Source organism: Cinclus cinclus, chromosome 5, assembly GCF_963662255.1.
Source record: "Cinclus cinclus chromosome 5, bCinCin1.1, whole genome shotgun sequence".
In the NCBI taxonomy this organism is placed as follows: Eukaryota; Metazoa; Chordata; class Aves; order Passeriformes; family Cinclidae; genus Cinclus; species Cinclus cinclus.
The window spans coordinates 72,492,444-72,515,614 of record NC_085050.1 but is presented as its reverse complement, the minus strand read 5'-3'; the positions used below and the strand labels follow the sequence as shown (position 1 = coordinate 72,515,614).

Sequence of the window (23,171 nt, the reverse complement as noted above, 5' to 3'; positions counted from 1 at the left end):
TGGCTGAACCTTAGAAACAGGGTACAGGAAGGCAGCCCTGCTGCCATGGCTTGCTGGGTGCTCGAGGGAGGCATCAGGGTCTTCCTTGAAGCCCTCCCTGCAGAGGTATTTGTGCCACACAGTCTGGAGCTGTAGAAATACTTTGATTCCTGTGATTCTCAGGCTGGTGTCACCTGAGCTCTGGTGTGGGTGTTGTTTCCAGCACCTGGTGAGCTGCTGTTGACAAGTGCTGCATTTGGCACCCCCTCAATTGCAGTGTTGTGTCAGAGATTTGTTTGGTGCAGGGACACCTGTGCTGCCTTTTTAGGGAAGGGAGCCAAAGGTTCATTGCTTTCCAAATCATCCTTATTTCTAGCATGTCCCTCAAAGCTTTTCTTCCTGTGTGCACCAGGGATTTCCTTACCCATGCTTGGTCTCCCCATGCTTTTCTCATTCCTTCGGTGATGCAGCATCAATATTTGGAGGAGTGCTTTTCCTAGGAGCCACTGAAGAGTTTGGCATCCTAGTGGATAGGGAATGATGCAAATTAACTGTTTTGTTTAAGCAGTATGTGGAGCATTTACTTCTCAAACTTGGAGTTTCCTCAGTCACCCCTTTTTTTTTTTTATCCCGTCATTCAACTCGGGATAATTTGTTATGAAGATGAGCAATATGATCTCTCTGATGGCAGCTTAAAAGTCTTCTGCTAAAGAGAAAACAAACCAAAAATAAACTTGAAAGAGAACAAAAGAACAGGGCTGTATATAATGGCACAGTGGGGGGAGCCTAAAAAGAGCAGGGTTTTTTTTTTTTACACCAGATTCAAGATAGTGAGCTGCTAGTGCTGCCCTGCTGCTGTTGAGCTCCACAGTCGGGCACGTCTTCTGAGCTGGAATAGCAGCGGGCTGTGCCCATGAAGCTCTGAAGCCAAGTTTCCCAGACTGGCTCTGGAGACAGCAGTGTGCAGCCACTGTGGTTGACCAAGGCAATTGGAGGCAGCGGGGTGGTGGGGTGGCTTTTGGAGGCTTGGGATGAGCTGCTTCCCAGCACTCGGAGCCGTGGTGAGCGCGGGCTCGAGCTCTGCTCTTCTGCTTTGTCCAACACTCACAGGCAGCATTTATTATTCCTGTGTTTTCATTAGATAAATCCCTGGTGCTTTATACTGAGTTTTTCTAGTTAGAAAGGCAAATAACAGGAAAATCCTGGAGGAGAGAGGGGGTGCTGTTAAGTCTAGGGCTTTTACTTTATCAACACAGAGGTCATTTTGTACAGATATTTACTATCTTTGAGTGTGACAGCGCTGTGATGAGTTTCTGCTTTGAAAAATTAAGTGTGCTTTGACTAAACCAGAGCTCTTTGCTTCTAACAGGGGATTGAGTGCACTTTGCTTGTTTTGGGGTGGGTGCTTTCCTTTTAAAAAAAAAAATCCTCTGCTTATGGTGGTGTTTTTTTTTTTTGTTTTTTTTGTTTTTTTTTTTTTTTTTGTTTGTTTGTTTTTTTTTTTTTTTCCTCTTTTCTTCCCCCAGCTTAAGTGTAAGGAGACCTGGAGTCTGAATGGCTTGGTGAAGCACCTTTTTGGCAGGCAGCTGCTGAAGGATCAGTCTGTTCGTTGCAGCAGCTGGGAAAAGTTTCCACTCAATGAGGAGCAGAAGCTCTATGCAGCCACAGATGCCTATGTATGTACCCCAGGGGTTCACCATTCCAACCTGTGGGAGTAAATCCCTGCTCTAGTGTGCTCTTAGCTGCTGGTTATTTCTGTAGTCCCTTCTCTACAGGTGTTCACTGTAGTTTGTTACCACTTTTGGATGCGTTTCCTTCTGGTTTTGTCATCTTTCTTAGCTGCTCATGAACCCAAATATCAGTTAAATATGGCATGGGAGGTGAAATTCAAAAGCAAGTTGGAAGAAACAAAGACTGCACTGGTGGCCAATACAAGAGAACCACAATATGAACTGTCAGGAAGAGTTCAGTTGCCCAGGGGTTTTGTGGTTCTCCAAAATTGCCTGTTTTTTCAGTCTTTTAGATGCATTTTGGTTTACCTGCAGTTTTGTGGCGAGCTTTGCCAGTACGCTACTGGGTGCTGCCTGCTTCCTGGGAGAAAAATCATTCCTTATAGCAAGAAATGAAATCCATTCAGTCTCTTATTTCTAGGCTTAGAGGAAGGGAAGCAGGACAATGATTTCTTTTCTGTTTTCTAGTTTAGTTAGAAGTTCAGCTGTGGAGGGTTTAGCACCTGTGGAGACCCAAAACGGTAAGGAAAACATTTGGGATTTTTTTTTGTGCCTGGTTCAGCTTTTGTAGCCTTTTTTTTTTCCAGGCAGTGCGTCTTTCCCACTATGCTCTGTTCACCTGGCCTGCCTTTTGGAGCCTCCCAAGAAGACATAAGAGAGTAACTTGTTTCTTTTTCAACACGTGTAGCCTAATTAGCAGATTGCTGGCTTTAGGCTGTATTTTTCTGTTAGAACTCATTATTCATACCAAGGGAAATACTAAACACACCAAATCCATCTTGGTAGGTTTGTAGCTCTTCTCCTGGAGCACGGCATGAAATCTGTATGAGGTGAGCAGATGGTGGGACTGGGAGCTGAGTGCTTGGAGCCTTTCTGTGTGCAGCTTGCTGAGATTGCCCACTCAGGCATCTGTGTATAAAAGTATCCATTCCAGAGGAAGTCCCAAGTCAGCATTTGCCCCTTAGTGCAGCATTCTATCACATATTACCTGGTCCTGATGGGCAAAGGAGGCAGGGTAGTCATTAGTATGATGTGACCTGTATTCCAGTTTGGAATTCTGCTGGTCACGCTGACTCGGTGCCATGCTTTGCCTCATTAAACTCCTGATTAATTTTTGTTTTTGTTGTTTTTCCTCTGTGGAGTACTGAGTACTAATTATTTATTTTCTCTCCTAGGCCGGCTACATTGTTTATGAAAAACTGGAAAATATGAACAAGAGTGACTGGAAATTTTTTAGCATGAGGAAAGGTAAGTTGTCAATCCAGGCATGAGGAATTTATTCCGTGTACAATTGCATATTATATTTCCCAGCAGGTGTTTTAATAGTATCAGGTTTTCTTTGGCTTCTTGGTGATTCCAAATGACTTGCAGAGGGAGCAGATAGTTACAAGTCTTGGATGCCCAGGGTAACCATACTCTGTGACTGTTTTCCATAGGGTGTAGAAAGGTACTCTTAGGTTGTTTGTCTTTGTCTCTGCTATACACAGGGATGGGAAGAATCCCCCTGTCATCCCAGGTTTATGGAAACACTTCAGTGAGTTAATTTCAGTGCTGCTGATGCAGGAACAAATACCTATTTTAAGATGAAATAGGGCCACAAAACAAACCATGTCAGGAACTAGTGTTGTTATTGAGGCATACCAATAGGACCCAAATGTTTTAGAGCAGATTAACATTATTTACTTCATTAGAGGAGATTTTAAAATCTGAGTTGTTGTTCAGTTATATGTTACATAAAGAAGATATTACAGGTAGATAAAGGCTGAAAAAGAGGAGTGGTGAGGGGTTTGTTTCCTTTTTGTTTTGGCTGAATTTTACTTTTCTGTCCAAGGCAGAAGTGACAGTGCTATCCCTTTGATAGGAGGTGCAGGATTTGGCCTTGGTTTAGTCAGCCTGTCCTTGTTAGCAGCTGTTTGCCAGGAGCTGGAGGGAAGCTGGGAGGGATCGCTTCGTAGCGGTCCCGTTGTGTACCTGTTTTCCCTGAGCTTGTGTAATGGAAGAGAGACAATGCTGAAATACTTGGAAGCTTGGCATGATTCTCTGTGCTTCATTTTTAAGCCCGGGAAAATGCTGTCTTAGCAGCTGTAGATCTTGTAGGAATGCAGTTCCTACAGGAATGTGAGTTCTTTACTTAGAGATGTTAGACCTCAATTCTTAGGAAATTGCCTGTTCTTACATTTGTTACAGATGCCACGTCTGAGGGTCTGAAGGACAGCTTGGCTTCACTGGCTGAACAGATAGCAGACCTGGCTTTTCACATCCCTGACTCTTCTGGGCAGCTGGAAAACTTCCAGAGGTCAGTTTAATGCTGACTGGTCTCTACTTCCACCATCAATGTTTTGCTTTTGATCTCCAAGGTCCCACACAGCTAAGTACGTGTGTTTGAATAGACATCTGTTACCTGTTGGTTGTTTTCCAAGAAAATGTGTTTTTTATATGTAAGAGTATGTGTTTTGTCCCTGGTCTGATGGCAACAGATTTGACACTGAACTTGGCTGAGTTTTGTCCTGAAGTGTAGGAACTGCCTCTGGTTTTGTGTTACCTTCCTTGATTTTTCCCTCCTAGGGCTGCAGAAATAGTAGCTGAGATATCGGAGAACGTCAGTGCCTTAAAAACCACCCTGTTGGGCTCAGGTTCCCCTTTTGGACTGGAGAGGAGCTGTGGTGCCAATACAACACTATTTGAAGCCAACTCAGCAAATGTCAAAGCACAAAAAGCAGAAAGTGCTGAGCAACCTGAAGGTGACCTCAACATCTGCTCTGATGCTACGCTGGCTGCCCTCTGGGAGGAAGAAATGAGTGGAGAGGAGGCACAGAGAGGTAAAACTGCTCTGGAAAATGGGGCTCCAGCAGCCAGATTGGCAGACCAAGAGGACAGAGATGACTTCATGTCCCTGGACATTAGTGAGCAAGAGCTTCAGGTCTTGGAATGTCAGGCTGTGAAGGAATTGGTCCATGAAGTTGCACCCGAGGTAATGAGGACTGGTCAAGTTATAATATTTCTTTCAGATATTTTCTTTTTAATGGACAGGCCTCAGAGCTGAACATTGAGCTTAATTATCTTTGGTAAGAAGTGAAAGCGTATGGACAAGTGGCTTATGGGGGGTACAAAAGGTTGGGAGGTTGTGGGTCAAATAGAAGTGAGTTTGATTCTAAGAGAATGGTGTTGATTTTCTAGGAGGCATGTTCCACAGACAATGAACAAAATGTGTCCTGTGTCATTGAGAGTGATGAAGAGCTGGAAATGGAGATGCTGAAAGTGAGTGCCTCAGGGTTTGTTTTTCCATTTTTTTTTTTTTTCTAATGCTCTGGGATCACAGTGGAGTGGAGAGCAGTTAAGGGGAGGGAATATGAAGCAAAGTGGTGCTGCTTACAGAAGATGGACAGAACAAACACATGGATACCTAAGGAATTTAATTCGCTGGTTTTCATTTGCCTTGTGTGTCATCTTTACTGTGCACCAGCTTGGACTCGATCCACCCACTACATTTAAGTTGTTATGACTACATTAAAACCTGGTTCCTGTGTTGTATTATCTTGGGTAGGCATTTTGTTTACCCTTCCATGCTCCAAAATAACTTTTTTCTTTTTAATTTCTCAGTCTCTAAAAGATGTAGATGGTTGTGAAGGAGTTCTACCTGAAGGACAGTCCAGTAAAGCCCAGATAACTCCTGACACAGAAGTGGATGTAGCACCAGATGGTGATGAAGATGAAGGCATTGAGGAAGAGGAGGAGGAATACTTGGGTATGGTTTTCAAAATTATCTTAGTGAATGATGAATTTTTCAGGATTTCTGTCTGTAGAAGCAGCTGTGGAAGCACAGTGACTTTTAGATGTTGGTTTCTCAAACCAGGAAAATAAAGCTCACCTGGCTTTCTAGAGGAGAACTTGGAGCATGTCAAGATAAAAGTACAAAGGTGTGCTTGGCAGAAGAGAGTGATGTTGTGCCATGATCAGCTGATGTCTGCTTTATGCGAGTAAAACCCATGTGGGGTCCCTAAGGGGACCTGCTCAGAACACGGCGTGGGGGAGGTGACACCTTCCCTGTCTGCCTGTGTGCTTCTGCTCTTCCTGCTGCATGGCAGAACCCTGAAGAAATTCTGCCTTGGGGGTGATTGTGGCTTGCTTTGGGGTTGTCCCTTTGGTGAGAAATCAAGTGGGGAAAAGCAGCTGGCATGTGAGGAGAAACACACCTCGACTCTTTTTTGCATGATCCTGTTCCAGATGATGCAGTTATGCATTACTGTCCTATTGCTTTATCTCATTAATCAAGCCATATGTTCTTGTCCTCATGCAGGGTCTCTGAGGAGCCTCTGTCCTTTTTTTTTAATCCTTCATTCTAGCCTGTAAATATCTGGAGTTTGGCATCTCTCTTCAGTGGAATTGCCCCAATTCTAACCCCTGGTTACCACGAACCATGAGCAGACTGTTGTTTTTGGAGACAGTGCTTTATCTTTTTTGAAATTTAATCCCAAATGAGTGTTTTCTCCTCTCTCCCACTGAAGATCCACTGCTTCCAGAACCTGGAGAAAGCCACATCATGTGTCTGAAGACCTATTTTGGGCATTCTTCATTTAAACCGTGAGCATGTTTTCTGTTAAAATGGACACTGTGGGGTATATATTCCTGCCTTTCCTTCAACCTGGATGATGTTTTTTATCACTGCTTACTTGTAAAAATGGCCACAAACGAATCCAGGTCTTGTTCACGCGCTCTTGAGTTGGAGATCAGTGATCCACAAGCACTGTGAAAACTGCAGGTATTTTTTGTGATCTCATGTAAATGCTGCTTGCCTGAGTCCTGTTAGAGATCCCCACTCTGGCACTTGTGGCCCTGCCTGCAGTACTTGGAGCGTCTGAGTGGCTGCAGCGTGCAAAGACAGCAATCTGAGGCATCCTCAAGGGTCCCTTTAACCCACAATTCAACAGAATATGCAGTTTTATGCCATTTACTTGTTATCTGTGGTGGCAAAAATCAAGTATTCCCTTTTGTTTAATTTAAAGGGTCCAGTGGAAAGTGATCAATTCTCTTTTGGAAGACAGAAGAGATAATCTTGTTGTCATGGCAACTGGTGAGTTACCATTGCATCCTAAGAAACAATAAAAAGTCATTTCCTTTTGGGGGAAGAGTAGTAAAACAAACATGGCTTGTTTTTTCAGGCTCATCAAGGTACTAGAATTGTCTCTTGTAGCTGCACAGAAAGCATGATATCTCACTTCTCCTTTTTTCCCCGCTCAGGCTATGGAAAAAGCTTGTGCTACCAGTTTCCTTCTGTTTACACTGGACGCACAGGAGTTGTCATCTGCCCTCTTATCTCCCTGATGGAGGACCAGGTGCTGCAGTTGACGTAGGTGACGTGGTGGCAGTGCCAGGCTTCTGCTGGGTTCCTCATGGACTCACATGGATCCTGCCTGTGGTATTCCTGGGTGTTTCCCCTTTGCAGCTTGGTGCACAGCAGGCTGTTCATGTGTCAGGTGCAGAGCATGTGTTTCTCAAGGAGCACACAGCCCGTGTCAGGAGTCTCAGATCCCTGGATTTGCCACGTGGGTGAACCAGAGGCTGAGGTTGTAAAGGATGGATGGTGGTGAGAGGTTTCTGAAGGCACTTATTTCTGCGTTCACACGCCTTTTGTGTCCGGACCAAAGTGGTGGGGGAGCTTTTGAGGCTGTCAGAGTCAGTTCAAACTTGGGTGGGGCTTCCTTGGGGTCTGAGGAGTGACATGTGAACTGAGTACAGCTGGAAGCTCTAGGCAATCCAGACCAAAGCTACAGCCCAGGCTTTCAAGAGGGACAGTGCAGTAGGTCTCCGTACACCTGGCCTCTCCACTTCTTGAGAGATCTGAGGGGGGAACTTGTGGGTGACACCAAATCACTTTGACATGAGTGGTTTTTAGGTGTTGTCAGGATAAATCTCTTTGATTTCTCAGTGCCTGATAATGCTTTCTCCACATGTGTTCATTTCCTATTGTAAGTGCTATTCAGTACTGACACTTTTTCACCAAAGCTGTGGGACTCACGCTGAGTCGTCTAGTTCATTCCTGCCTCGTCCAACTTGGCAAGAAGGAGTCTTTTGTGAAAGAGGGGATATGAAGATGTTTTGAAGTGAGGAACATCAATTATGTGTGGCATTTTCCTGCTGCACGTCGTGGTTGTGTGCAGATGAATGGCTGGACAGCCTCAGCTCCTTGATTGTTACTCAGCAGGGTGTCTGTGTGTTCAGCTGCTGCTTTGACTTTTCCACTGCTTTCCTCAGTGGAAGGGGTTTATTCACTGCCTTCCCAGTGGGTCATTCATGTTAAGGAGACTGAATTTCTACAAACTGCAGCAGTTTGTCTGTCAGTCTGGCTGCGGTTTGGACTGAGCAGCTGTGGAAATGAAACCACGGGCTGTAAGACAATGCAGCACATCACCAAGTTGAGAGGTAAAATATCAATCAGTTGAGCTGGTAATTATTATGTCATTAAAAACCAGCCACCTGATTTTCAGTTAGGAGATGCAGCTTCCCTAGCTCACAAAATATTGAACAAGGTAAAAAATTGCGGGCTAGCAAGGCTTACATCCAAATGTGAGGATCTGCAGCAGTGAATATTTCAAGAAAACATATTTAGCATATTATTTTGGATGTTTTATTTCTCAACTTGTGCAAGGGAAATGGTCTTCCTTTCTCTGCTTCCTGCTCATCCAGCGTGTGTCTTGTGGAGACAGCTGGAGGGGAAGGGGAAAAAGGTTTGGGTGGCAGGAAGAGCCGTACACCGCTCTTGCTTTTTCAGCAAGTGTTTCACACCAAGATCCTGAAAGAAAGTAGTCTCTGACCTCACAGCTTGCACTTTTTAGAAGTGCTGGCACAGGCTGGAAGCTCAAGTTTGTAGAGTGAGTCTGTTCATGACTGCTTTTTTATTTCTGCAGAATGACAGGGATTCCAGCTTGTTTCCTTGGTTCAGCTCAGTCGAAACAGGTCCGGGATTCCATCCTAGGGTGAGTTTTAATCAAGCTTTCTGGTGCTCTGGGCAGTGACGTAGGGGTGCCGGACAGCTAGGTTGTCTCCCTGCTCCATCAGTTCTGAAATTCCTAGTTCTGGCCCAGCCCTGGGACCTGGCACTCAGGATATTGTTTGCATTCACCCAGGCTGAGTGTGTGGGAGGCTATGACCACCCTCCATTGCTTTTTGGCTGGGGAGATGGAGCTTATTGACTCAGCTGTGTCCTGATTTATACCTGATTTTAGTCAGGTGTTAGAGCTATATCTGTCATCAACACATCAGTGCCTTCTTATTCTAAAGGCTGGCAAATCTGGTTTTCCTTTTCCTGTCATGCCTTGCTTTGCCGTGGTTCTGAAATGTTTTCTATTATCTTCACTCAATTCTTCTTGTTTGCCGTTAGAAATCGGTTTTTCTTATGTTGTTTTTCTATGCAGTCATGATTTAGTTGAATTTAAGTGTCTGTGGTCTTAGCTTGTGTGTCAATGTTTTTTTTCCTCTGGTCTTTCAGGGGTCAGTACAGAGTGATATACATGACTCCAGAGTTTTGTTCAGGAAACTTGAAGTTACTTCAGGACCTTGACCGAAGTGTTGGTAAGTTGGAGATAAAACTGTGGGTGAGTTGCCAGGCAGCTTAAATTGATGATTATGTTTAAGCCTTTTAGATAATTGAAGACATGTCACTCATTTCCTGATGAGAGTAGTGACCCCATTCATCACACACGATCCTGTCACTGATGAAAAAAATCATGTTTGACTGTTTGTCTGACACAATCAGGCTGTGTGTCACAACCCCAAAAATGCAACAAGTGGCATCTGTAATTCTTACTTGTGACTTTGACTGAGAAGCAGTGAGTGGGGGAAAGGTCCTGTTGGAACTAGCCTGAGATTTTTGATCTGCGTGAGGGAGGTTGGATGTCTGGAGCTTGGGTTGTGGTGGGGGGAGACTGTAAAAGCTCTTGGGCCTTTTTTTATGGAAGAGGCCTTTAAGTTGGTGCAGTAGAAAGCATTCCAGGAACACAAGTTAAAGCAGTGCTCGTGGCTTCTCAGGAAAGCTGGAGCTTGCTGTGCTGTGGTTTTGTGTCCCCCAGGTATCACACTCATCGCTGTGGATGAAGCTCACTGCATCTCTGAGTGGGGCCACGACTTCAGGAACTCCTTCAGAACTTTAGGCTCATTAAAGGAGACTCTGCCATCGGTGGGGTTTGGCTCTGTTTGGTTTCCGATGCAAGAGAAGGGTTTTGTGTGATAGTTTGCAAATATCAGCCTTGTAATGTCGTGCTCTAAGTGTATTGACCATGCTGGTTTGGAGTTGGAGCTTCCCTGGCAGTGACTGGAATTTGTAGTTTTTCCCCAATGTTTAAACAAAGGATGCTTTGAACTTGGACTACCAGAAATGTACGAAATCTAAATTGCTTTGGATCCCTATGCTGAGGATGTTCCTAAGCTTATGGATTAATATTGGAATATTTTGTTTTACCTGAATGAGTAGTTTGTAGGAGCATGCCACTGATTTCTAGACCCTCCTCAAGCACTTATTGCATAAGCTCATCAATTTAGACCTGAACTTAACATGATTTTATTGGTAGTGTCATCCTATTTTCCCTAAATTTAGTTAATCACATCAGTGAGTTACTGTGGACTCGTGGAGGATATATTAAAAATAAAACTTTGTGTTTCATGTGTTTTGTTGCTATCTGCTCTCTCAAGAGTTTTGGTCAAAAATGCTCAGGAAGCTCAATAATAACTGTATTTTTCAAGTGACTGAACTTATCCAATGCTAAACACATCAAAGTGCCTGTTTAGGTTCTCTGTCAGTAGACTCCTAAGGTTTTTGGTGTAAAAAACCATCAATGAGAGGTCCTGAATGTTGTTCTCCCTCTCTTTGCAGGTCCCCATTATTGCTTTAACTGCCACTGCGAGTCCCTCGATTCGAGAGGATGTAGTGAAATGCCTGAACCTGAGGAATCCCCAGGTCACCTGCACCAGTTTTGACAGACCTAACCTGTACCTGGAAGTTGGACAGCAAAGTGGAGACATCATTAGGGATTTGAAGCAGTTCCTAACTAGGAAAGGAAGGTAAGGTTTTAAGCCTGATTTTGATCTCTCAGATGTATTTTTTTTGCAGGCAGGTGCCTTTTTTGTTCTGTATCTTTACATGCCGTTGTTCTTGTTTTCAGTAGTTCTGTGTATGAGTTTGAAGGCCCCACTATCATTTACTGCCCTACCAGAAAGGCCACTGAGGAGGTGGTGTGTGCACTGCACAGACTCAACGTGGCCTGTGGTACCTACCATGCTGGGATGGGGAACAAGCAGAGGAGAGACACTCACCACCAGTTCATGAGGGATGAAATTCAGGTGTGTGGCAAAGAAAATTTCCTTGGTCCTATTTAGAATTGCAGAGTTTTTGGTAGAAGAAAACCTTGGAATATCAGCCTGTGTTAGCCATGTCCTCTGTCTGCAGTTTTGGGTGAAGAAATTGTTGGTCTGTACTGAAAGCAGTAGGATTGCCAGCTTATCTTCTGGATTTCTGTAGTAGCTCCCTTAAATATGCATGGTATTCAAGGAAAACAGTGGTAGCTGGAACAGGATCACTGCTTCTGTGAGTTGCTTCTTTCCTGGGCAGCAGAGATATCCTGGGACTTATCATGTTCCTTTCCACGATCTGTTTTGTGCCTGTTGAGAACAGCTACTTGAACACGCTCTTGCATTTGCCACAGCTCATCATCCCCCTGGTGGTTATCATCCCCAGCCTGTGCTCTGGCCAAGCTGTTGTAATTCAAGGCTGAATTTTGAGTCTGTGGCAGCAGATTGACACCGAGCGTGTGTGAGTTAACCCAGGCCTATTCCTTGGGATCACCCGAAGGCACGTGGCTCCTGTTTTGCAGTGTGTTGTGGCCACGGTGGCTTTTGGCATGGGCATCAACAAGGCAGACATCAGGCTGGTGATCCACTACGGTGCCCCGAAGGAGATGGAATCCTATTACCAGGAAATGGGGAGAGCTGGGCGCGACGGGCTTCCCGCTGCCTGCCACGTCCTCTGGGCTGCAGCAGACCTCACCTGTAACAGGTACAGAGCCCTTTTCTCCCTCCTCACGGCCTTTTGCCGCAGGTCTCTGCAGTTCAGTACCCTGTGGGCTTGCAAGAACATCTTTGTCTCTCTCCCGTTCTGTCCACTTCAGGATAATGTTTAGAGGAATGTGAATTAAGGGCTCTGCTGAGTAAGCCCTGTGCTCTGAGGATCGTGGTGGTGGAGAAGGGGGCAGGCAGCTTGGGTCTGGTTTTAGGAGATTATTTTTTTCCTAGCTCTTCCTGGTGAATTTGAGAGCCTTGTCTGACACGTTTTATTTTTGGTGTGGGACAGGGGAACAGTGGTCAGCATTTGAGGCTCAGCATTTTTTGTTTCTATCTCAGGCGCCTGCTGAACAACATCAGCAACGAGAAGTTCCGGCTGTACAAGCTGAAGATGTTGAACAAGATGGAGAAGTACCTGGTGTCGAACAGCTGCAGGAGGAAGTGAGTGCTGGAGCCTATTTAGTGTTTTGTCACTGCAGGCAGCTTTGGCAAGAGCTGCTGGGACTCAGGCACAGCTGGGGGTTGTAACCAGAAGGCATCTCAGACTCGGAATGTGTTCTACAAGCACAGAACATTCTATTCTGTATTAATGAGCAGTATCAAAAGTACAACCTTCAGCACATTTATACGTTTCCTTATTTGCGTCTTTTTTTTTTTTTTTAAAAAAAAAGATTCCTTTAGAGGAATCAAGGCTAAATAATTGGTTCCCCAGTGAATTAATTAATGATGCTGATTTCAACTCCATTTTCTGCAATAAATTTCATGTGTAAATTCGTGGTCTCTTATTGAGTTCTTTTTGTTCCCTTGGGTAGAATCATCTTGTCTCATTTTGAAGACAGACAACTCCGAAAGGTTTCCTCTGGCATCATGGGCACAGAAGAATGCTGTGATAATTGCAGGTCCAGGTAAGCTTTCTTCCCTGAAGGCTGATCCTAGAGGTTATGTTCTCTCAGACTGACTTAGAAGGCAAATTATCTGAAAGAATTGACTTTCATGCATCTGATCTTGCAGCTGTTCAGCCTGAGGTTTATTTCTGAACATGTGTCTAACCTTTCTCTAGTGAGTCGAGCAAGCCCTGATAAGCTCCAGGTTGGGCTGTGGGAAAGCCTGGAAACAGAGCAGGATCACAGTTCCTAACAGGGGTTAAGAGCAGCACTCAGTGAAAAACACCTCTATTCATCGTTTTAAGTCCTGTTAGGTAATTAATCCCAAAAGACAACACTTAAAATGGTGTGTGGTACCAGGTGTCTAAGGCTAAATTGCCCCAGTGTCCGGGGAGCTGTTCTTCTGTGCTGACATGTGTTCTTTTAACCTTGCTAATAATCTCATGGATGTGCTGAGGGGGACTCAGGAGGCTGATAGTCACAGAGGTAGGAGCAGAAACACCTTTGTCACTTTGTTCTCTGTCTGCAGTAAAGCTTTCCCTGAAATTATAATAAAGCATTCCTTGCTCTTGCTGGTAGCCTGATGCTTTCTGATCCCAGGCAAGATGTTAGGCTGTGATGCTTTCTGGAGAAGTATTCACAATTTAGATACTGAATTTCTGTATGTCAAGGATTAGGACAGCTTTGTCTGGCCTCTATTACAACAAGGTAAAAAAAAATAATAATTTAAGTCACCTTGCTCTGCTAAAAAAGAGACAGGTAGTGAATTTGTATTGCAGAACTGAAATCACTTGAAATAGATAATTTTCATTTTTCTCATTACGAGTCGTTTGTGCCAGTAATTTTTTCAGTGGGTTCTTTTAGTCAGTAAGAAATATATTAACAAACCTTTCATAGCCTTTAATGGGGTTGCTCTTTAACCCGGTTTTTGTTTTTTCCTTCGTGTTCTTAAAGAAACAGAGAAAAGCTTTTAAGTGCAGTTAAGGAAATATTGTGGATGCCCAAACCAATGCACATATTTAAATACTGAGTTCAAAAGATTGCTGAGACAAGGTTGTTAGGAGCAGGTGTCACGGAGAACTTAGTGTGGGGTTGGGCAGTTGTTTGAGAATTTACATTGATGGAAATATAGATGTGTCTTGAAGTTGAATTGGTATAAATGATGGAATGTGTTTAAATATGCAGAACTTGGGGCTGATGGTCAAGACTGAGTATAGATCCCTCACTTGTTATTTCATTCATCTCTGGGTTGACAACATTTGGAGCAAGGGAGAGGGGACTGGATTTGTTTGTGTTAAGCTTGGCTTCCTCTGTGCCTTTCAGCAGCTCCTGCCTTGCAGTCCCCAGCGACTTTGACGGCGGATTGCAGGACTTTGGGAAGCAAGCACACCAGCTGCTCTCTGCAGTCACTGCCCTGGATGAGAAGTTTGGGACCAGAATGCCAATTCTGCTTCTTCGAGGGTCTGTAAGTGATGGTGCAGCTCCCTGTGAGTGTTCTGAGGGGAGGGGCTGTGGCAGTGTCCCTCTTAATACATGGATATACCTTCATGTCATTCGTATACCTGCCATTTTTCTTGGAGAGATGGATGTTTGTGTAGAGAGGTGGTCTTGGCTTTGGGAAGCTGCTCAGCTCCACTTGCCACGCAACAAGCAAGATGACTCTCGTCTAATTTTTTATGAAAATGCATAATTTTGATTGTCTTGACAGGAACAGCTTTTTTAGAATGAAGGATAGACATCTTGGCTCAATTAGTTGGCTTATGTTTGAACAAAGCAAAGGATGGCTTCCACAGTAGCTTTGTGTTGCTGTTTGACTTGGAGTAATGAAGTAGGGTACCAGAATAAATACGAATTAATTTCTTTACTCCTTTAATTATAATTGTTTTGAAACACTAAGCAAGCAACTCGCTGGAAATAAATTGGAATAAGAACAAAATCCTTGGTAGGTTTACAAACTGAGGGGAAAAGCCGAGACCTGTACTACTTGATAAAGCTGAGTGAGTTATGTTCCTTGTTTAACCTTTTAATGAAGTTAAGCTGCCAATTGTCGCCCAAGTGTACGTGGGGAAAAAGGAACTTGCCGTGGCCTTGGCAGGAAGTAGATTAGGAGTGGAGTAGGTTAGAGCAGGCTCCTCAATGGGCTTTTGGTGTCCTAATGGTATTTCAAGCTTTCCTGTGCAAGGAGTGGACAAATCTGACCGATATTTTCCAAACTTTCAGTGTTCCCAACGCTTGCCGGACCGGTACCGGAGACACCCTCTCTTTGGCTGTGGAAAAGAGTGGCCAGAGAACTGGTGGAAACTGCTCTGCCAGCAGCTCATACTGGAAGGGTTCCTCAAAGAAGTCACAGGCCATAACAAGTTTGCAATAATTTGTGTGCTCACCCAGAAGGTACTTGGGGTAGTGAAGTGACCCATTGAGAGCTCCTCCTGAGCAATGCACAGTTAAGCAGTGTGGTTGATTTTTTTACAGGGTAGAAATTGGCTGTCAAAAGCTGGATCTGCCTCAAATCCAAGTCTTTTGTTACAGTCCAGTGAAGACCTAAATCTGCAGAGACCTTCTACCAGGTAATTGTAGCACATGTGTTCTCTTGGAGGCTTCTTTGCTAACCAGATCTGTCTCTGAAACCTGCACTGGGAGAAGGCAGGGTTGAACAGGAGGAGGCTTTGAGATCCCCAGTGTACTTGGTTTGGTTTTTTTCATGAAGAATGATGATTCTAATAATTAATCAATAACTTGATTTGCCGAATGCTTCCCTGTACCAACTTGAAATCAGTTTATTTAGCAACATGTTTTTTTTTTTTTTGGAGGGCAGTGTCATTATACAATGGAATTAAGATATAATTAATTGCATTACAGCAGCAGGCGTTTGCCTGTGCTCTCCAGGCAGTACTCCCCAGGCACAAAAGGAACAACACAGTCACCAGGCAAGCAGGTCTGTACCAGTACAACCCTCCTGCAATGTGATCCATCCTTGCTCTTATTAAAAAAAAACAAAAAACACCAAGAATCTGACTTGCAGACAGATCACAAATTAATGTTTTATCAACAGCAAACTCAGTGAAAAGATCGTAAATTAGCATGTGTCTTGTTCTTCTGATTTTTTTTGAATAGATATCTCTGTATGAGATGTTCTCCTGTAACAGAAAAGACAAAACTCCTCCAAGAAGCACTGACATGGTTAACAGGTACAGTATTTGAATAATTAAAAGAGATGTACTTAATTTTGATAGTGTTTATGGGGATACTGCTTGTCAGGTGATCGATAAAACGAGCGTTTTGCTGTGTAATGGGTATGAAAATGTTCAGTGCATTAGGAAAAGACAAGTGCCTAAAACTTGCTGTACATGGCATTATATTTCCAAGTACGTTGTATTTCCAAGATTTCACAGTTAATATCAGGGAGCATGGAGGGCTCTGCCTTACCACCCTGGTCTGGAGAATACTTGAGGCTCCCTCAGGTCAAAAGAAATCCAATAACCTCTTGCAAAAAGCAGACCGGCTAATTTCTTTTCCTGGCTCATGTGCTTCCTCAGGTTAAATGCACCTTGTATTTCTGAGTGGATTCCTCTTTCAGGCCACCTCTCTGGTGCTGGCCGATGACAGGAAGAGTGACTGTTACCATGTAGGTGAATAGTTGCCACTGCAGCCGTGTCAAGACAGATGATTTTAGGGACAGTTGAAATCCAAACCAAGTTATTTTGCACTGTGCTTAGGAAACGAGGCTCTTAGTCCAACTTGGGTGCTATCAGATGTTGCAGTGTAATCATGGCAGGCTGTTAAGGGTAAATGTCCATTAGCCCATGAGCCCGTGGACTGGGAGCTGTGCGAATTCCACTCACAGCACAGCAGCTGTGTCCCTGTCACATCACCCTGATGGTTTTAAGGTGATCAGTGCTGTTTGCCAGGATTCCTGTTCTCAGCTGTGAGCAAAAATCAAAAGTGGGATGTCACAGGGGACAAGTGGCTGTTAGAGCTCGTTTTTGTTCAAGAAATGGGAATCCAGCATTGCGAGATCTTGCTGAGGTGGGTTGGTTTTCCCCCTGACAGATTCCCACGTGTTATTTCATCTGCTTGAGCTTTGTACAGTAACAAACTGTTTATAGGTTATAGCACCAGATCAGACATACTGTGACATGAAGGATGTTGCTGGTTGTACCTCAACCAGCTCCAGTCCTGACTGGGGGCAGAGCTGGCTTGAGGTGCTGTTGGAGCTGGCAAAATAAGTCGGGCTGCTGCTCTCCCACATCCTTGAGCCAAGCCCTGATTAAACTGATCTAAAGCAAGGCTTGCTTCACACTCAATTTTTTGTTAGTGTTTCAGGGCGCTCACCACTGAAATCTCCTTTGAAGCCCCAAGAACCAGATGTTTCATCCCGAGAAAAAGAACTAGAGGTAAGTTTTTCTGGGCTAGGGAGGATATCTCTGAATTGCAGTCAGCCTGCAAAGCACCCTTGACCTGTGTTTGGGCAGCTGGCTTGGATGCCTCTTAAAATTATTGAGTTGTTTTGAATAGAAGTCCCAGAATAGGACTGAAATAGACCAGGAGGGATTATTGGATTGCAGGGGTTTCATGTATTATTGGGAAGCTCAGGGAGGTGAGAACTTTTGCTGTTGTAACAATTATACCTATTAGTGATGAAGAGCTGCTTCCTGACTATTTGGCTCCTTCCTTTCCAGACTGCTCTGTATGGCAAGCTGCTGACTGCTAGACAGAAGGTAGCTAATGAGAAGGAAATTCCTCCAGCTGTCTTGGCAACCAATAAGATCCTGGTGGAGATGGCCCGGATAAGGTAAAGCCAGCATGCAGACATGTTGTACAAACTGGGGAGCTTGCAAGCCAAGTCACAAATGCCTTGCCTGCTTCTGTTGGGAGAGTGGAGGCATCTGAAGTGCCTCCCCCAGCTGCTGAAAGGCATCAGGCAGCAATATTTTGGGTATGTCTGATGTTGTTGCATTCTTCATCCTAAACCAGGCCTACGAGCATTGAGAACCTGAAGAAAATTGATGGTGTGTCTGAAGCCAAGTCCACCATGCTGATGCCTCTCCTGGCTGAAATCAAGGACTTCTGCCAAGTAAATGGTTTGCAGGTATGATTAACTCAAGTGTCTTGTCCTTGACAGGAGCCTGAAGCTGGGATTTGTTCTGCAGTTATTGAACTCCACGGAGTTTTGTTGCTCTTGGACAAAAAAAAAAAAGAAAGCTTTGATCTTAGCAGTGGGAACCAAAAGCATGCCTAGTTTTTCACTTGTTTCCAGGGAGTTTGTGTAGAGGAACTTCAGCTCAAATTGAGAAGTTTCCCATGCAGACTGAATGTCAGTTTGTTCTGATGGAATAGTTTCATATGGAATGAGCACTACCTAAGATGTGGTGGCCTGGGCACTTTGTTCTGGATTTCTTTTCCAAGGTCTTCAGATGGTTTTACTAAGATGGGAACATGTGGATGTGCGGCTGGATTCCCTCCCTGCTTTAGTTTTCCCTCCCTTCTTTACTCTTTTTTTTGTTAAGATCATGCAGTTGTGGTCAAAACCAACCTCCAGGGAGCTGCGTGATTCTGTTAGTGTTATTTCATCACACAACTTCAGATAATGGGAGGGTGATCCACAGGTTGTCACTGGCGTACCGTTTATTTAATTCTGCTTTATCTCACTTAGACCGACACATTCTCCACATCTGAATCAAAGGTTTGGAAAGAAGCATCTCCCTGGAAGTGTGCTAGAGCCCTTTCTCCCTCAGAGGAGGTGACATATATCCTGTTCCAAGAGAAGAATTACTCTCTGGTAAGCTCTGGACTGCGGAGGCTTTTACTTTGCTGAAAACTGACAGTGGGGATGCAAACTGTAGAAGAGGATGATGTGCAAGTTCTCTGAAATCCTCTGCGCAGGGCTGGATGGGCTGTTTTAAAACTCTGACGCAGTACAATTCCTGGGAAATAGCTCATCCTCCTGCCTCTGAAGTGCTGGTATGGACAGCTGAGGTGCGCTACAGTGAGTTTTTAATTCCACAGTAAGCAAATCAAGTTGCTTTGGCTTTTGCTTTGCCCCTCCCAGGATTATCACATCCCCAAATGAAAAGTGTACCTAAGGATGAGCTAAGAAGATGTAGTTGTGCTGTTATTACTGGGCAACTTGATATTCTGTATCCACTAATCCTGATGATATGTCCAGGGTGTGTATTCTTGGTGGAGAAACAAGTGGAAACTTGAAACTTGCTTTTTTGAAGAGCTCAAGATTCCAGTTGGAAATTTATCTTTGAGAAAAGCAGGTTTGGGTCAATCAAGAGATTGACCTTGATGAGATCCTTTTCTTCAAGGCTATGGTTTTAAGAGGAGAATTCATCCGACATGTGAAAGTGAGGGGGACTTTGTTTTGGTGCTGTTATCCATGTTCTGCATGGATATTCTGTATTATGTGGTCCCCTGACTGGGCAGGTGCACCACTGGTCATTCATCTCATCTAAGTTTAAGGTGAGGTGTTGCACTCAAGCTGTCAAGTTTTGAGAGAGAAACACACTTGACAAGCTGGAAAATAAATGAGAGAGCTGTTAGGAACAATGCAGTGTTCCGGGGAGCTTTGTTGTGCTGTTGTGTGCCGGTGTCTCTGGATGATTTTTTGGCAATGAGGCTTCTGCCGTGTGAATCCCTTGTGCCTTTGTTTCTCCAGGAGGCCATAAGTGAGTGCAGATCTCTGCCCCTTGCTGTGGTTGGCGCTCACCTGTCCCAGGCCCTGAGAGCTGGCTATGCTGTGAGCCTGGAGCGAGCAGGTTTGACTCCTGCAATTCAGAGGGTCCTTAGGGACGTTATCCACAGTCCTCCCATTAACTCTGGTGAGCATCACTGAACTTAGCTGAAGCTTCTCATGCCTGGCAGAGCCCATCAGTCCTGCAAGGCTGGGCCAGTTCCAGGGTCACTCCTTTGCTTTCAGGGTTGAGCTGTAAAATGACTCTATCATGATCCATCACAACAGGGTAGACCTTTATAAATCCTTTGACTCGGCTGTGTGGAAATGTTTGAGACAGCCTTTTTAAATCTGTCTTTACTTAAATGTTTTTAGAAAAAAACATCAGCCTCACAAAGTATTTCTGTAAGTACTGGCATCCTCAGACAACACGCTGGGAATGTATCACATGATCTCATGAGTCAAACACATATGTTTTTAACTTACTACCTTTCCTATGCCTTAATCCATCCTGGGCTTTAATGAGGTGCAATAAATGTGTGTTACAGTATAAGAAAACTGAATCGGGGCAGGAAGCTTAAATAATTAATATTGTATTTGTATTTTTTCCAAGACACTACCAAAATTCAAGATATCAGAAAACTTACTCCTGCAAATATTGAGCTGTATCTAATCAAGATGATGATTGCACTGTTGGAGAAAGAGGATAGAAATAAATCTCAGGATGCCTTAGGTATCAAAAGAAGGTTGGTGTGGCCTGAAGGGCAGCCAGGAAAAACAGGAGCAGATCAAGCAAGCAGGCAAGGTGCCTTGTGGAATAAAACACAGGTTAGTAAAAGGAGGTTATAAAACTGTTTTTGTAAGATCACGTTTTCTTTGTAGGAACAGGCTAACAGGATTTTGTTGGTGTTTACAGCAGTTCTCTATGTCCCATTTTTGCAGTTCATCTCTCCCTCAGCAGAGTATAACTGCTTCCTCCTCAGAGGAGGAGTTTCTGTGCATGGGTACCTAATAACCACCCTGATGTGGGAAAAGAGGTTCTCCAACTATGCAGGGAACAGGGAGGTAAAGAGGATGAAAAAAACAGAGGCAATTCCAGCCAGCAGTGTCTCAGCCTTTGGTTTCCTGTGTTGCTTATAACTGCTGGGCACAGCCTGGTAACAAGTGTCTTAGGGGACACAAACCTTGGGAAATAAGGAGCTTTGTTGATATTTGAGAAAATCCAGCAGAGACTGAGCCCTCTGATGGCCTCTGTGGCCCCAAGTCCCAGTTCAGCCCCTTGTACAAAGGACACCCTGCACTGAGTGGCGCCTGGTGGGAATGGTAAAAAGAAATACCATGCTCCAAATCCTGCTACCTGTGTTGGGATTTCATGTCTGTTCCCTTCAGGGCTTTGGGCTGATTTCTTAAACACTGGCTCAAACAATTTTTTCAGGCATTGCCATTTTGCCAAATTGAATTTTGTGCTTCCCTGAGTGCTGTTTTGTTTCTACAATGTCTCTGTCAGAGTCTTGATTTTTTTTCCTGCAGTGGACCTTCTGACAGTCCAATTGCCTGAGCTCTGATCACACTTATCCCTGCTACTGTTAGCTCCTGGAGCTAATAGTGGAAATGATATACTATGAGTAATCAAATTAACATAATTCAAAGGAAGAGACTGCAAATCCAAAAGCTAATCCAAACAGTCTTTATTTACTTCAACTTTAGAAGATATACTGGTTCTAATAATTGTCTGTAGTGAGTAATTTTATATGTCTTAATGGATTTTGTGGGCTATGAATGGCCTTGCATTGCTGCTGCTTTTACAGGATCATGGGATCAATCCAGCATCCAAGGAAGGAGCAGAGAAAACCCATCTGCGTGTGGTGCCTTTGGTTTCGGTAAAGAGATGTTCTTAGTTGAATAAAGCACGTGGTAAACTTGCCATTAGTGAGGATTTTGGTGACTCAGGGATGTGTAGCTGATGCAAAAATGTCAGCATGACTACTGCAACCTGTGAGCAGCAGGATGATATAAAAAACATGAGATAATATCTCTGTGCCCATGGTGCTGCTTTTAGCTGACACTTGACCTGTAAAGGCACATTGGAAAATACAATACCTGTGAACAAGAAGTAAATAGTTGAAGTTTTCAGAGCTGTAGGGATGGAGCAAGTGTTTTTCTCCGTTTAAATGAAAAAAGGCCCAAGTACAGTTTCCAGCTGCTCTGTGTTTGAAATGCATGAACTTCACTTGCTCAAATTTTATTATGGTGAAATAATTAAGAAATAGGCAAAACCCTCATTAAACAGAGGTGTTGAAACTTGGTTGATGAGGGACTGTGACCCAAGTAACGTGGTGCTTCCTTTCTGTCCCAGGGGAAGGCTGCAGGGAGCGTGGATGCCTGGCAGGCAGGGAGCAGAGGGGCAGCAGGCTTCTCAAAGCCCATCACCCCAGCCTCTTCCAACCAGCCTGCCCTCGATCCTGAGGAGAAGGAGCTCTTTGGGGACTTGGAGCCCAAGGTGAGACTGCAGGAGCACAGCCCAGACCTGGTGATTGGGGTGGGGATCTTCAACAACCAAATTCTCAGCTTCTCCGTTCTTCAGACTGTGTCTATTATTTTGCCAGCCCGTTTCTCTCATCGACATCCCTGAGACAGTGATGCCATGTTGTTTTTGTTGTCCTTGCTGTGTCCAAATATCCCATTTGGATAGCAGTCAACTGCCACAGGAAACTTTTCCCCCAGTACGTTTTGTAAGCTCTCTCATGGCAGATGCTTCCCCTGTTTTAAGAGGACATTTGGTTCTTTTTTTTTCCTTTAAGTACTGAGTTCTGTGTGGCTGTGCCTATCACATTAAGGATTTTTGCACTGGTGTCTATAGGAGCACAAGCTGTATGAGCAGACAGTTAAGAGTTTTTATTTAAAGGCAGCTCCTCTCTCTGACCAGCATCACTTGTTGAACGCCTTTGTTTCAGTTTGAAGCTGGATATTGCTGTGACTACAAATCTTTCTCAGCCTTGATTGTCAGCGTTGCATTCTTGATGCTTTAGGTACTTGAATAAGGCGTTGGATTTAAGTGAAGCATAAACCTTCCGTGAAAAATTTGGACAGCTCATGGCTCTAGCTGAGCATGAGTTTGAGGAGTAGAGCCGTGTGTGTGGTCCAGGCTGTCGATGGTTGTTTTGTTCCATGTTTGTGCGTTTGTTTCCTTCCAGAACTCGCATCCCCCTGCTAAGAGGAGGGTGCCCGAGTGGTTTGGGACCTCAGCAGCAACAGCTGGACCTGTAACCCAGACCAAGAAATGCAAAACAGAAACCGGAAAAGGGATTTTCAGTTGATCTTAGAAACCGAGATGATTTGGGTTTTTATCTTCTTTCCTACCACAAGCATTATCTGCACAGACCGTTGCTTCACGGGGGCTTTCGATTCCCTTGTTCTATTCGGCCTTATTGCTGCTGCCTCTTCTTTTCCTTAAGCAGCGTTCTTAGGACTTTTTTCACTGTGTGAAATGGGATGCTAATAAAAAGATGGAAATAAATAATCACTTTTTGTGTGTGTGTGTGTGTGTGTGTGTGTGTGTGTGTGTGTGGCGGGCAGGCCCGGGCCGCGTTGCCATGGCGACGGGCGCGCCGCTTCCGGGGCGGGGCCGGCGCGCGGGGGCTGCCGGGAGCGGCATGGCTCGCTAGGCGGCGGCGGCGCGCGGGTGAGCGGGGGCCGCCGTGAGGGGACGGGGGCAGGGACCGGGATTGGGACCGGAGAGGGGGACGCGGGAGCGGCTTCTCCGCTCTGTGGGCGGCTTATAGGGGTGCCGAGGCACCGCCGTCTTCCGGGCCGGTGGTTTCCGGTCGCCCGCCCGCCGCCTTTTACCACTTT

At 44.6% G+C, this 23,171-nt stretch overlaps 1 protein-coding gene across 11 annotated transcripts in view; it reads left to right on the top strand.

Annotated features, from left to right (window-relative positions):
• LOC134044105 (general transcription factor IIE subunit 2) overlaps positions 1–23,171 on the top strand; it is a 50,578-nt gene that overhangs the window by 6,312 nt on the left and 21,095 nt on the right. For 4 of the 11 annotated variants that reach the window (XM_062493164.1, XM_062493163.1, XM_062493172.1 and 1 more), the window contains 31 exons: positions 1,506–1,655; positions 2,885–2,957; positions 3,897–4,005; positions 4,275–4,680; positions 4,887–4,967; positions 5,310–5,454; positions 6,215–6,290; positions 6,713–6,780; positions 6,948–7,056; positions 8,615–8,683; positions 9,196–9,278; positions 9,776–9,882; positions 10,576–10,763; positions 10,865–11,042; positions 11,573–11,754; positions 12,099–12,200; positions 12,572–12,664; positions 13,967–14,108; positions 14,864–15,034; positions 15,116–15,210; positions 15,503–15,578; positions 15,758–15,831; positions 16,959–17,037; positions 17,323–17,435; positions 17,618–17,732; positions 18,297–18,422; positions 18,527–18,619; positions 19,305–19,467; positions 19,933–20,147; positions 21,128–21,199; positions 21,676–21,819. In XM_062493164.1, coding sequence (XP_062349148.1) covers positions 1,506–1,655; positions 2,885–2,957; positions 3,897–4,005; positions 4,275–4,680; positions 4,887–4,967; positions 5,310–5,454; positions 6,215–6,290; positions 6,713–6,780; positions 6,948–7,056; positions 8,615–8,683; positions 9,196–9,278; positions 9,776–9,882; positions 10,576–10,763; positions 10,865–11,042; positions 11,573–11,754; positions 12,099–12,200; positions 12,572–12,664; positions 13,967–14,108; positions 14,864–15,034; positions 15,116–15,210; positions 15,503–15,578; positions 15,758–15,831; positions 16,959–17,037; positions 17,323–17,435; positions 17,618–17,732; positions 18,297–18,422; positions 18,527–18,619; positions 19,305–19,467; positions 19,933–20,147; positions 21,128–21,199; positions 21,676–21,819 — 3,897 coding nt within the window. Of the gene's footprint in view, positions 1–1,505; positions 1,656–1,704; positions 2,231–2,884; positions 2,958–3,896; positions 4,006–4,274; positions 4,681–4,886; positions 4,968–5,309; positions 5,455–6,214; positions 6,291–6,712; positions 6,781–6,947; positions 7,057–8,614; positions 8,684–9,195; positions 9,279–9,775; positions 9,883–10,575; positions 10,764–10,864; positions 11,043–11,572; positions 11,755–12,098; positions 12,201–12,571; positions 12,665–13,966; positions 14,109–14,863; positions 15,035–15,115; positions 15,211–15,502; positions 15,579–15,757; positions 15,832–16,958; positions 17,038–17,322; positions 17,436–17,617; positions 17,733–18,296; positions 18,423–18,526; positions 18,620–19,304; positions 19,468–19,932; positions 20,148–21,127; positions 21,200–21,675; positions 21,820–22,513; positions 22,776–23,171 lie in introns of those variants that run through there. The other 7 variants (XM_062493170.1, XM_062493166.1, XM_062493165.1 and 4 more) reach the window with 7 other exon arrangements.